At 34.4% G+C, this 14,884-nt stretch overlaps 1 protein-coding gene across 2 annotated transcripts in view; it reads left to right on the top strand.

Moving 5' to 3' along the window:
• LOC140434941 (membralin) overlaps positions 1 to 14,884 on the top strand; it is a 575,630-nt gene that overhangs the window by 22,911 nt on the left and 537,835 nt on the right. For both annotated transcript variants that reach the window (XM_072523585.1, XM_072523584.1), the window contains exon 4: positions 5,475 to 5,718. In XM_072523585.1, the coding sequence (XP_072379686.1) occupies positions 5,475 to 5,718 (244 nt within the window). The remainder of the gene's footprint in view (positions 1 to 5,474; positions 5,719 to 14,884) is intronic.

The following is a 14,884-nucleotide window of genomic DNA, read 5'->3' as shown; positions in this document are numbered from 1 at the left end:
TAACTCGGCTCCTATTGGTCGTAGAAAACTCTTTTTTAAATCTTCGTCTCGAAGCAAGCTACAATAATCTGCAAAATAGAAATTTGTGGGGTACATAAGGGGCGCTGCAGCTCTAAATGTTTATGACTGCCATTTTACAACTTCATAAATTTTTTTAACGGGTTAAAAATTTTTTTTTCATTATTTTCTAGTTTAATATGAAAATTTGCGGCTTTAGAAAGAGAATGAAACAACAATTAGCCCTCTACCATTTTTTTTGGCAATCCTATGAACATTCAAAGTTGAAGGTCGTGGGATAAACTAATTAACGTATCTCAGCAACAAATTAAGCGATCTAGCCCTACTACGGCTCATTCGATTCGTAACCAATTGAGACAATCATCTGTCAAACTGAAGAGCCATCTCCAGTTTACCTTCCGAAGATGCTGAAATAACTAGACAAGACATCGCTAGAGTTCTTAGAAACTGAAAACCTTCTACTCCAAACATTAACCAATCCGAGAAAAAGCCTTGAAGAACTTTAGTCAAATCGAAATCTAGTCATTCTTCTCGCCGATATAGGAAATGCCACCGTCATCCTAAACACTTATTCTGACATTAATAAACTCCCAAGTATCATTAATACTCCAGACTACAGACCAATTCCTAGTAATCCAGCAACCTATCTGGAGAAAACAACAAAAGCTATTATCAATAAAACCTCTCTTCCTGTTGACATAAAACAATCTCTAATTCCCCGTGAAAAGTCTTCCAGAACACCTCGAATATACTACAAAAAATTCACAAACCCGATATTCCTCTACGTTCCATTTTCAGTGCATACAACTGCCCTACATAACCATTGGTCAAGTACTTGGCCAAAACTCTACCACTTCTCGCCGAAAATGCTTCATCCTTCGTCAAAAATTCTTTTCATTTTATCGAACTTCTTAAAAAATACCCTATCTCACCGTCAGACATTCTAGTAAATTTCGATATCGTTTCACTCTTTACAAACATTCTTATAGACGAAACTCTATACATTCTGAAAACTAAATACAGTATCCAGAAAGACCACTTATCTCTCATTAAACATTGTATGTCCAACACTTATTTCATTTTCCAAAATCAATTCTACAGACAAATAAATGGTGCCAAAATGGGACTTCGAGACCCGAGCACTATCAACATCAATGCTCAAACTCACATGTTGTCTACGATATGTTGACGATACATTCGTCATTTGGCCCCATGGCAGGGATGCTTTGGTGTCTTTAGTTCATACACTCTGAAATAATACCCGTTGCTTATTATCTGTGTTTGTTTAAAGCGAAAACTTGATCTGTTGTAGATCTTCTTTGTCGGTATTTAACCACAATACTTTTTGCACGAGTTAATTTAAGTACAGTTAATTAAAGGTACTAATTTCGGCAGTATCCTCCAGTAAGATATTGGTACTCTCAAATCCGTTATCAATCCTATTGGCATCTCTTCTCTCGCCATCTAAAAAGGTTCCGAGGAGAAGCCACAAGAAAGACATATAGAGTAAGGTTAGGATTCTGAGATTTTTAAATTCATCTTTTATTTTTTGTTTGGTATCTCGTTGTGTGGATACAAAACGTAAAAAGCATGCGTGTGTAAATATATATTTTATTAATTTTCTTCAGTTATCTCGATAATATATTTTTGTAATTTTTCAATAAACCTCCTTCCTAAGTCTCGATTAGACACATACAGATATTTTTGTTAATTACACCTTCCTACAGCTTATTCGGGATCTGTTTTAATTTAATTTTTATTTGTCTGATAAATCTGAAAATTTGGTTCTGGTTATAGTAGAAACATAAAGTCCGTCCTTTTATTCTGATTTTACAATATCATACTTTTACGTTTCTCTGTACTGCAGCAATGATTTTTAATGTTTAAAAAGTCTACTCATACCTTAAATAGTAATGCTTATAAATCCCAAATCAATCAAACAGGAAGCAGAATAATAATAGTCGTACATATCTTATGCTAATAGATTGAAACTAGAATATTCATCATTCATGCAACCTCACTTTCAATTCAATATTTTGTTATTCCTTGTTTGATTCGCAGAGTTTTGTAGTTAAACATTGTAATGTTAATTTGGACAATTTGTTCCAGTTCTAGTTTTAAAAACTATTTTGGTAATACATTACTTTGTCAAATTTACTATAGAAACTGCTTATATAAACAACACAATAATATGTCATATATAATGACGGTATTAGATTTTTGTTTTGATACAGTGCAGCGACAGCCGCTTATACGTATTTCGACCTCTTTAGGTCTCCTCAGAGCGGTATAGCCACTACTCTGAACCAAAACAAAAATCTTTCCCGTCCTAGACAATAGTTATCAAAATAACTATATACGGACGTTACTACGCCATCTAAAAACAAAAAGAGAAATCAAACGATTTCTACCTGGCGAAACCGAATTCAAATTTTTCCCACTGTGCTTCCTAAAACTTGCGAAGCAAACAGCTTGGTGAATTACTCAGCAAGGGAATCTAAAATTGCATTCCACATGCCGTTCATCATGGTCAAAATTCGTAGTGAATTCAGTTTCTGGTACTCCAACCGAAGTAAAGTACTAAAGTTTTTTTTTTTATAGAGACAATAATATGTATTATAGAGTGTGCCCAGCACTTTTATTTTTTGTGATTATCTGGAATTTTATAAAGTTACAACGGTCGAATTGTAAAAAATATTCCAAAAATCGGAAGATCACTGCTATTTACCGAACACCTAATTTTATTGTTAAGGTTGTAAAACAGATAAATGTGAATTAACTACAATTTTAGTTTAATTTATTGTTTATTTTGATGTTTCAGTTTCGAAAATTATTCTCAAAATACAAACTATATTTTGTGTAATAATGTTATTTTTAGATATTATAAACCAAACAAACAGGTGGTGCTTTTATGGGACCACTAGGGAATGATAACAATATATTAAAGTTAAAAAAGAAGTAAAAAAGTCACTTTTCATGGAATTTAGAAAAACAAACTTTTCTGTTAAGCAAAGACCTACTTGACATGTCGAGCAACGACATCTAGTTCGATGAGGTTCTGCTCTCGTGCTGCAATTTATACATCGAACCTTTGTGCCATGGACTGGCATATGTGGAGTCTTATCAAACCGTTTTTCATACGGAACTACAGGTTGATATCTATTCGGATAGCTGTGGTAGTTCTGGATTAGCCCCAATTAATCCAGTAACTACAACAAATCAAAATTTTTTTAATGTCAATGTTTTACCGTTATTGAACCGGTTTTTTGAATAATATAAAAGCGTTGACAACAGCTAAATCTAAGAAATGCCAAAATAATCTGTGCCACAATTTTTTAGCTTTTCTGTCCGCTCTATAACTTGCGACATGTTGATCAGATTTATCGACAAAATTCATATTATGTCTGTTATAATCCTTGACTAAATGGGTGCATTTAATATCCACAGAAGTCTCGTCTTTTTTCTTTCTTTTCACTGTATATAAATCCTCAGGATTGTGAAAGTTGCTAATAAAACGAACAAGTTTTGTATCTTTCTATTGCAAATACAACAGCCCGGTTTCTTCCCCAGTTCTTTACTCATTCGCCTGGCGGTATCGCCTCTGTTCATGAATTTCTCGAGTTTTAAGTCCTTAGGCTCCATTTTTGTTCTCTTATTACAGTTCCACAAGCATAAACCATCATTTAGTAAATCTTGCTGTAGTTCTACGCCATTAAAAGAATTGTCAAAATATACTCTATGTTGCTTCCCTACAAGAGAACGGGTAAGATCTTTCACGGCACGGGATCCAAGATTATTTGCAGCTTTATCGTCAACCTTTCCGGTATAAATTTTAAACTGTGACACATATCCTGACTGGTTTGTTCGCATCCAAATTTTATATTTGCGTTTGATTTGGCTTTTGTGGCATGTATCAAAGAAATGCTATTCGTCCTTTGCATTTTACCGCCTTTGATTCGTCAAAGGCTTGATTTTGGGACGGCAAATAACACTTAAAAAATGTTTCAGACAAAATGTCTATAAACGGTCGTATTTTATACATTTTATCGAATCCTGTTTTACCTTTTTTAGGTTGAATTGAATTATCAGTAATGTGCAAATTTGCCAGTAACCAACTGAATTAATTGTTCACGAGAACTGGAAGACGAGATGAACGGATCTCTCATTTCAAATTTTGCCGACCACCTGTCTTTATAGCTACATTTACGTGTTAGTCCCATCATAAGATTAACCCCAAAGAAACATTTCAATTATTTATAAATATGTTGCTGTGTTGCGTAATGGTTGGATTCAAAAATATTTTCTCAAACAAATTCGTCGGGAACAAGCACAAGAACGTTTCTAGGGGTGTACCAACACCATCAGAAACATTTGGACCACTGTCTTTTGTAAAATTTTGAATTTTAGACGGATCATATAATGACGTTTTCATTATTAATATTATTAAAACTTGGGTCAATAATGTCTCTGATCATAAAACACTTCGGCTTAGGGTTGACAGATTAAGCGGCAAAAACACTTACAGAATATAATCGTGGCGTGTCCTCGCAGGTAAAAATGAAGGCAAGGGTTCTACATAGACGTCATGATTCGGATAGCCAACTATCGCAACCAAAGACAATACGTTGCACGTTAGAGTAACATAAACAATGCCAGGGAGTTGTGGTAACAGAAACAACAAGACGTCGTAGTAGCAGAAACACTAGTAAGGCGACGAGGCTATCAGAATTGACATTAAAGTCTATAATAATAATGGATAATTTAAGTGAGAGTGACATTTACAAGATAGAGATTATGAGTAAATAAACTTACCGTTCAAGTTGGACCTTCTTGTGCAAGAACTGAGACGAAAGTGCCCTAGCATCGAGTGAGTTAATTTCAAATTCCGTGAAGGGGAATTTTGATGTTCATGCAAGACTAGCTCTAATTATAGGTTACACACATGGAACCATTTCAAATCAACGAGACTTTCTCTTTTTAGAAACCCGATATTTGGCTAGAAAAAACAAAGCAGTATGTAACGTGAATGGGTTTAGGACGTGTGTGATTCCTAAATTTACAAAATGCAAATAATTCATTGCATAAGTTCTTGGAAGATAAGGACAAAATGAGATGTCACTTTTAGTAATTAAGAAATCGAGGAATGGCGCTTCTCGTGGATTTGTCAGCCATGGGCGTAGTAAAAAAAATCTGAAGGAAATAATTGGGAGATACTTTGAACATGCTTCAACTTGAGGAACAGTTAACGTGTTAAAGACGACATGAACGCTGAAAAGGATGTGTAATTGCCACATTTTTTTAGGTGTCCAACATATTTTCCGCAAGTTCGTGATTTTTCTTGTGCCATTCACACTCTTTTATTTTCTCTCATTCTACTGATATGTTCATTTCAAGATTTATTAAATGTTTTTTTTATAAAAATGTAATAATATATTATTAACGTACGTTGTTTTTAGGTTATCAAGAGCATGAATACATCGTAGAGTTTTCTTTAGAATATGGATTTTTGAGGCTTAGTCCAGCTACTCGAGCAAGGTTAAAAATACCCGTAGAAATTGTAACTTTGGACCCTGCCAAAGACCAATGTTTCGGAGACGCTTTTAGTAGACTTCTGTTGGACGAGTTCCTCGGATATGACGATTTATTGCTGGCTTCCATAAAAACTTTAGCGGAAAATGAGGACAACAAAGGTTATTTAAGGTATACTTATATTTGCCTAAAAAAATGGGCTTTAGTGTGAAGGGGTTTTTAATTTATCACAAATAGATTTATATCAAATAAAAGAAGTACGAGGGGATATTTGTGTTCAACAGTAATGCTAATTGGATATATATTCGCAATGTATAACGTTCATAACGTCTAACAATTCCGGAAGTAACTTGTAACTACCGGTTTATAGATATATTTCTTTTTTATGTATTTTTTTTAGTTAACAGAACATTTTAAAACTTGAAAAATAAATGTTTAATACATATTTTGATCTATCGTGGTTTACTACAACTCCACATCATCGCTTCTTCTTATTCTTCATGTGCCGTCTCTATCATTGGAGGTTAGCGGTTATGGTGGCAAACATTTCTTTCTATTTTACCCTTAATGATCAATTGAGGAATGTAGAATATAACTGGTTTTTCTTATTTTAATAGTTCTCGAGTTGTTTTTCTATGTTTAGTCTATGTAAAAGGTTTTCTTCATTGGTTTTTCGTGCAGTCCAAGAATTTTTTTAAATTATTCAGTACCCACACATTTCAAATGTCTCTAACTTATTCAGACTTTTTATCTTTAGAGTCCACGTTTCGATTCCTAGTAGACTCCTGTAGAGGACATCAGACCAAACAAAACTTTTTACAAGTTTCAATTTTAGTTTGCTATCGATATGTGTATCGCACAGTAGACCACGCATTTTGAAGAAACTATCTCTAAATTGAGCAATTCTCGCTTTAATTTCTTGTTCTGGGTCAAGTCTATTAATCCAGCAGCTAAAGTATTTGTAATGGTTAACCTGTTCTAATATTTTCCCGGGAATGAAACCTTAATTCTCACAAAAACATCAGCGGAAAAATTTAGAAGGACACAACGTAAAATGGACAGATCAATGCTTGGAGTTTATGTGCAACACTTAAAATTTTTAAGAATGATCTTTGATAAAAAACTATCTTGGAAATATAATATGCAAATTAAGAAATCTCGTCAATCTGGTATCAATTTAATGCAAACACTGTACAACCGTAATTGGGGCTTAGATTTTAAAAGTTTGATTCATATTTACAAATCACTAGTGCGATCAAAACTCGATTATGGATCAGTTGTATACTCATCTGCAAAGAAGACATTTCTTGATCAACTAGAGGTGATACAAAATACAGCATTAAGAATAGCTACAGGAGTATTATATACTAGCCCCATTAAAAGTCCACAATGTTTAACTGGGACCTACCTTTAAATTTCAGAAGAATGAATTTGTTATTAACATACACATAATCCATATTATGTGCGATAAAATCGAATCCTACTTTACATTACACTATCGCTGAACGTTTCAAAGAAACTTATATAAATAAAAAAATGACGAACCCTTCCTTTTACGAGAGAATCGGAAGATATCTGTCTCACCATAATATTTAATTCACAAAATTTTTTGATCAGACAAATAGTCAAACCTCCCCCTTTACCTTTCCTCCTGCCTAATGTGATCTAACTCTTTCTAAATACAAGACCAAGGGCTTGAGACCCCCATGCAATAATTATTCAATTCTTTTACAACATACTTGCTCCTTTTTTAGATCATTATCATATCTATACAGATTCACACAAAACTATTGATGGTGTGGGATCAGCAGTTATAGCTCCGAACATTCTATTACAGTTTAAATTATCTTCCACTTGGAGTATTTACTATGGAAAACTATACTCAATTCTGCAAGCCTTCATTCATATACGCACTCAAAAAATTCAGAAATCTGTCATAATTACCGCCTCTCTCAGTGTATTACATACGATAGAACATTTTTATATAAGTAACGAAACCTGTGTAGAAAAATAAGTATGCTTTTTGCCTAATTACTTTAGATTTTAACATCTGACGGCGTGGCCTGACCCATAACAAGAAATGCTGTTGCAGTGCGGAAGGCACGCACCCCCAATTAAATCATAGAAGGGTTGATACCTATCAATGCACAGTTTTCTTCTATTTTTTTTTTACTTTTTTTATACGTTACCAGATACTTTGCACATGCCGGCAACGTCGCAGAATATTTGACCGTACTCCTGTCTGCCAATTTGTCTATCGCTAAGGAATTAAACGGTGACTAAAGCTGAATTACTATTCAATATGTTTGCTGTATATCTTACGTACAATATTGTAATAATAATCTTGCAAATATCCTCTTTTACGATCATTAAATAAATAAAAAGTTCGCTTACAACTGCAATTTGTAACTTAATACATAATGAAAATTTCACCAAAAATCGATGTCTATTTTTCCTCACAAAAACAACTGTTTTACACCCGAGAGCAGAACAAATCGTGTTCACACTAACTTTAACTCTCGTAACCCGATGCTGTTATCAATAAAATAAAAAAATGCTTGGAGTTAGCTTGAAAAATAGATTAAGAAACGAGGAAGTTCGTAGATGAAGTAAAAAGAGTGGAGTAAGAATAAGAGATTATTGAACGTATTACAAAACAAAAATGGAGATGCGAGGGACATGTAAGAATGAGAGACCACGAGCGGACAAGTGAAGCCGGGTAATACCGCTAACACGATGGACCGATGAGCTCAAAAGAATTGCGACCAATTGGATTGCAGAGTCGCAGAACAGAAAGAGATGGAAATATCTAGAGGAGGTCTGTTTTCAACAATGGATAAATCAGGCCTGATTGATGATGTTGATCAATATTTCCCATTTATCCTTATAGGTAAAAGGAAATTCTGTCTTTTGTGGATTACCATTATCTTGATTTTTTCCTTGTTAATGTTCATTTCAAACTCTCGACAAGTATTATTAAGTTGTTCTAAGACTTGCCGTAATCGTGTCTGTATCAGATAGCAGGACAGTGTCATCTTTATGTCTTATGTTAGAAATTTGTTCTCCATTCAGTTTTATTTGTGTAGAAAGATTTTCCAAGGTTTTCTTGAATAGCAGTTCTGAGTAAGGGTTAAACAGAATAGGAAAAATACACGACCCTGCCTTACTCCTTTACTTATACTAATATTTCTGGATATTTGATCGTCGATCCTAATCTTGGCATATTTCATCCATTACAAGTTTCTTATTAATCTGAGGTCTTTATCATCTGTTTAAAGAGCTTAACATTTTATTATGATGGACGCGATCAAATGTCTTTATGGAATCGACAAATCATAGAAAATCATCCTTTTATTGGTCGTAACACGTCCGTACTTTTAGAGAAAACAATGTCTCCCTTGTCTGCATTCCAGCTCTGAATCTTCACATTTTTTTGTATAATCTATTTTTGGTAGAATTTTAAGTACTTGGGTCATAAGACTTACCAACCTGAAATCTGCACATCGTCTGGAGTTAGCTTGGGTTGGTAAGATTCTGAATATGTGATGGATTCGACCGTTACTTGATGGAAGTTTATTTTATCAAGCAATAAAACACTGAAAACATTTTTTTTCAACACTTCTACAAATTTTATTATAATTTACTATCATTACAGCTGTTTCGGCAGAGTGCCTTTCTCAAGTGAGTGCCTTTCTCACAAAGTGTTGAAAACAAAAGTTTTTATTGTTTTATTGCTTAAGATAGATTCTAATTATTCTTCTGGTACTTCCGCAGTATCGTAAATTGTGTAAACGAAATTTCTTACCAGATCAAGATTATCATTTGCTACCAATTTGAGTATTTCAGTGTAAACTTCTTCAGGTGCAGGGGTTTTGTTGGGTTTTAATTGTTTAATTGCATATTATACCTCAACTTTTAGAATTGGTGGGATTTCATTAGAATTATTTATCGTAATGTACACTCTTTTACCTGGGAACAGCTATTGTATAAATTTTTTCCATTCTTGTATTTTTCTTTGGCATTATAAATTAATCTTCTTCTTTAAGTTCCATCTTCTATCGAAGGTTGGAAATCATCATGGCTATGCGGACTCTGTTGACGCTCTAAAAAGTTCTGCACTACTGCATTCAAACCATTCCCTTAAGTTCTTAAGCCAGGATATTCTACGTCTTCCCACATTTCGCTTTCCTCGGATTTTGCCTTGCATAATAAGTTGTAATAATGCGTATTTTTGCCCTCTCATCACATGTCCTAAGTACTCAAGTTTTCGTCATTATAAATCATTATAAATTAATAGGCCGTTGTTATTTACGAGATGGCAATGTTGTTTTTTATTGATATATACAAATGCTTTCACTTTCTTGAACATATTACAAGAATCATGCCTCGTGTCTAATCCTTCTATTTCATTACATTTTTCTTTTAGCCATTTCTCTTTTGCTTCTTTTATTTTCCCTAGTATTTTCTCATTGAAACGTTTGTATTCGATTGTCTTTATTTCTCGGTGATGTCATCCAATCTTTTCTTCCCCTTGATGGTGTTTTAGACCCTCTTCCCTTGTAGTATTGACCAGAATGTATTTGATTTGTTTCCATGTTATATTAATATTTCAGAAAAAATCAGGGATTTAATCAAACAACTATAAGTGGATGTATACGGCAGTAGTTAAACCAACCTTCTCTTGTAGGACAATGATACGGGGAAGTAAAGTCGGTTTAAGTGACACAAGGAACTTAGCTTGAAAAAGTTGGGGATCTAACTGACAATTCATAATGTGGATGTAAGCGACAATAGTAAGCCATTCATCCCTTACTGAACAAACTGGGGATTAACAATACTAGGAAAAATCTCGCTAAGCTTGAAAGACCTTCTGTATGCATAACAGGTGCAATTAAAACATTACCAACAGCTGCTATGGAAGTAATACATTATTTTAAACCTCTTCATATTAAAGTGGAGACTGTGGAAACAAAGACCGTTTCTCAGATAACTAATAAAGGAATGACTAGACCAAATTCTCTATTCAACTTCGATGACAGTCAGTCGACATGCCAAATAAGTTCAGGCTGGGGGCCCGTGGCTTCTATTTTCTTCACTATTTTTTCACTCAACTCTGTTTTTCTACTTCTCCTCCCTGTTCGGTATTCTTAGTTTTCTTACATCGGTTTTAACCTCTTCTAACCACTTGTATTTTAATCTTTTTCTGCGCTTTCTACCCGCTTCTCTGTTAATACTTTTTTTGATGTCTGTTTGTGGACATCCTGTAAACATATCTCATCCATCGTGCTCTTTGTGCTTTTATTTTTTGTATGATGCCTGCTTGGTTGTAGAGCTCCACTGATTCCTTATTTGTTTTCTTCTCCATACGCCATCATTGTCCCTCCATATATCTTTTTGTAATATCTTTCTTTCCCATTGTTCCAATTTCTGTGTATTTTTCTGACTTAACATCCAAGTTTCGCTGCCATACATAACCGAAGGTTGCACAATCGTTTTGTATCTTTCATAATCTTCTTCGGCTCTATTTGTAATCTTCACACCAAGATATTCGAATTGATCCACTTTTCCAAAACACTATTCTCTTACTTCCGCTACTTATTTTTAGGTTATCTTTGGGCTTTATTTTCTTTGGTCTTATTTCAAAGTATTTTGTTTTATTTTCGTTTATACATAGTCCGGACATTTTCAATATTGTTTCCATTTTTTTTTAACATTCTTATGAGTTATGATTTTGATCTCGTAATCAAGGCAATATCGTCTGCAAAAGCGATAACTTGTTGTATCTTGAAGTATATTATACTGTCTCTACACCACCTTGTCGTAGGATAGCTTCTAGGATAAGGTTACATAAAGTTGTGGACAGTGGATCTCATTGTCTTAATCCCTTCCTTACCGTGAAAATCTCTGATAACCTTCCTTCCAGGATCACTTTATTTAATGTTTCGTTTAAGGCCATTTTCACTAACTTAATAAGTTTTGTAGGTATTTTTAACATATCCATCGCTTCGTATAGTTTTTCTTTATCGATTGAGTCGTTAATGCCTGCTTAAAGTCTATAAACAGAATGTACTAACATAGGTTTTGTACGTAGCTGTTGTGCAATATTTGTTTCATCGTAAAAATCTGATTAATTGTAGATCTGCCTCTTCTAAACCCTCCCTGATATTCACCTATTATTTCAGATCCATATTTTGTTATTCGGTTTCTTATTAATAAAGCCAATACCTTATATGCTACATCCAATAAAGCAATTCCTCTATAATTTTGGCATAGGCTTTTATCTTCCCTTTTGTGGACTGGACATATGGATGCATTTTTCCAGCCCTGTGGTAATTTCTCATTTTTTCAAATTCGTTTTATTCGTATTGGCTTATTCGTTTGAGCAGTAGCTGTCCACCTTCCTTGAATATTTATGCTGTTATACAGTTTTATCCCGGACTTTTGTTATTCTTCAGCTGCTTTGTTATTTCCTCTATCTGCTGATCTGATGGTTTGTTTATTTCGGCCTCATTATTGCTTTGCTCTGGTCCGGTTTGTAATTGTATTTCATTGGTATTTTCCTCTGGGTTTAGCAGTTCCTCAAAGTATTCTGCCCACATCTCTATTTTTCTCTAAGTCACCAATCAGCATGCTTTCTTTACTTCTGCAGCAGCATGCGATTCCGGTAAGTAGCTTAATTGACTTTCACTTCTTGGTAAAAATTCTTAATCTCTTTGTTTATCATATGATTTTCCATGTCTTGTAACTTCGTTTCCCAGTATTCTCGTTTCTTTTTTCTGCAGGTCAGTTTTGCTTTTTTTTCAAGTTTTTGCCAAATAAGTATAACTTATGTTACACATACGCCTCTAAAACTGCAGAATAAACTGGGGTATGATTGTACGGGTCTAGAAAACGCTCAGAAAGCCTGGGCAAAAGAAACTCTAGAAGGCTACGGGAATATGGAAACGAAAAAGATATAGACCAGAAAAGATCCAAACATTGAGCAGACTAACAAGAAAGAGAAGATAAAAAATACTATAGGAAATTGTATCCATAGAACATTTAAAGATTTTGTTAGTTTAAACAAAAAACGAACTAGGCATTTTAACAGCAATAATTACAGGCCATTGATGACTGAGAAAGCACCTGAAAGATTCTGTGAGTTCGAAAATGAAACCTCTATACATACACTCTTAAAATGCTGTGTTCTAAGAAACTCTAGCGCCTTGGAAGCACATGAGATAGACATAGAGGATTTATCTAACATAAAGGCCAGTAGTAAAGATCATCTACAGATATGCTTTTAACATACTGAGAATCAATATACATTTTCGACCATAAGCTCCAGTATAAATATACATTTGAAAACCCCAGTGTGCACGAATCTATGATTGATTTTATAGTCACTAATAGAAAAATCCACCGAAAGCAGATTCTAGATAGTCGAACTGTAAACTCAGCAGACGCAGGGAGTGAACACAAACTAATACTAGCAAAATAAGAATGAAAATAACACCAAAACATTTTCTACAGGAAATCGCCGAGGAAAAATTCAATGTAGAATCACTGTGGAACGACTCTACAAGAAAAATGTACCAAAGGAGGCTAGCACAGAAGATACAGTTGAAACAAATAGACGACATCGAAGATGAAACCCGAGCTGGGAGTAAATTAAAAACAACATTAAAGAAGCAGCAACAGAAGCTCTAGGAAAACGTAAAGTCATATTGAACAAAATAAATAACAACAATACACCATGGTTCAGAAAAGAAATAAAAGAGAAATGTAAAGAGAAACGAGAGGCCTACAGGAGGTACAAAACATCAAATACTCCAGAATCCCGAGACAACTATAGAAGAATACGAAATGAAACAAAGCAGTTGGTAAGAAGACCAAAAATGAACACTGGGAACAGTTTACAAAAAGGATGGAAAGCGACTTCTACGGTACACAAAAACAAATATGGAGATTCATAAGAAACCAACGTAAAGAAATGGCAGAGTTGAAGGAATACAATAACATACCAGCAAACGAATGGGAAAGATACTTGACGGAACTGTTTAAAGCAAAGGAAAATAATAATCAACACAATAACGTACCTGAATTAAGACACGAAACAGAAATCAGTTATCAGGAAGTAGAGATATCCATAAACTCACTCAAAAATAGAAAGTCACCAGGACCAGACGGAATAACCAACGAGCTTCTAAAACACGGAGGAGAAAGTATAACCCTGGAGGTGACAAAACTTATACAAAAACTAATATTGCACTGCAAGATACCAGACACATGGAGAAACAGCATAATGATACCAATGGTCAAGAAAGGAGATAAAGAAGACCCCAAAAATTATAGAGGTATAAATCTAATGAACACCGCACTTAAGCTTACTCCAAAAGTCCTAACCAACAAAATCAATAAACTAACAACTTTATCAGATGAACAACAAGGATTCAGATCCGGAAGATCCTGCGTAGACGCCATATTAGTACTAAGACAAATCACAGAAAAGACCATCGAGTACAATAAACCAGCATATCCATGTTTTATAGACCTGACAAAGGCTTTCGATCACATTCAAGTCGAAGACGTCTTACACCTACTGTATAAAAGAAATATACCAATCAATATTATACAAACCATCGGAAACATCTACTTCCATAATCGAATACAAACAAATATAAATAGAAAACTAACACAGTGTATACTAGTAGAAAACGGAGTCAGACAGGGTGACTCGTTAAGCCCACTTCTCTTTAATATAATAATGGACAAAGAAATCCAAATATTATGTTATGCAGACGACACCGCATTAATCGCCGAGACAGAAGACGAGCTCCAAAGATTAACACACATCTTCAATACAACAGCCAAGAAATACAATAATATGATAATATCAGCAGAAAAAATCAAATGTTTGACCTATATAAATACCCACTACGATGCAAAATTGATGGGAAAATAATAAAGCAGAAAGCACGTTATCTAGGAATAGATATAACTAGGTACGGAGGTGTTGAAGAAGAAGTACGACAACAAAGCTTAAAAGCAAGTAAAGCGGCGGGATCTCTTAATGATACAATCTGATAGAATAAACACCTAAGACAAGACACAAAAACAAGAATCTATAAAGCAGCAATTAGACCTATATTAACATACACGGCGGAGACAAGGCCTGAGACATCTAAAACGAGACGACTACTAGAAACAACAGAGATGAAAATACTTCGACGAATATCAGGGAAAAGTCTGATGGACAGGGGGAGAAGCGAAAACATAAGAAGGGCATGCAGTATAGAAGACATAAATGGATGGGTGACAAAACGGAAACAGTAGTGGAACGAACACATTAGTAGAA

Source organism: Diabrotica undecimpunctata, chromosome 2 (assembly GCF_040954645.1).
Source record: "Diabrotica undecimpunctata isolate CICGRU chromosome 2, icDiaUnde3, whole genome shotgun sequence".
NCBI classification, from domain to species: domain Eukaryota; kingdom Metazoa; phylum Arthropoda; class Insecta; order Coleoptera; family Chrysomelidae; genus Diabrotica; species Diabrotica undecimpunctata.
Note: the sequence above shows the minus strand (reverse complement) of the source record. Positions and strands in the feature narration are given on the sequence as shown.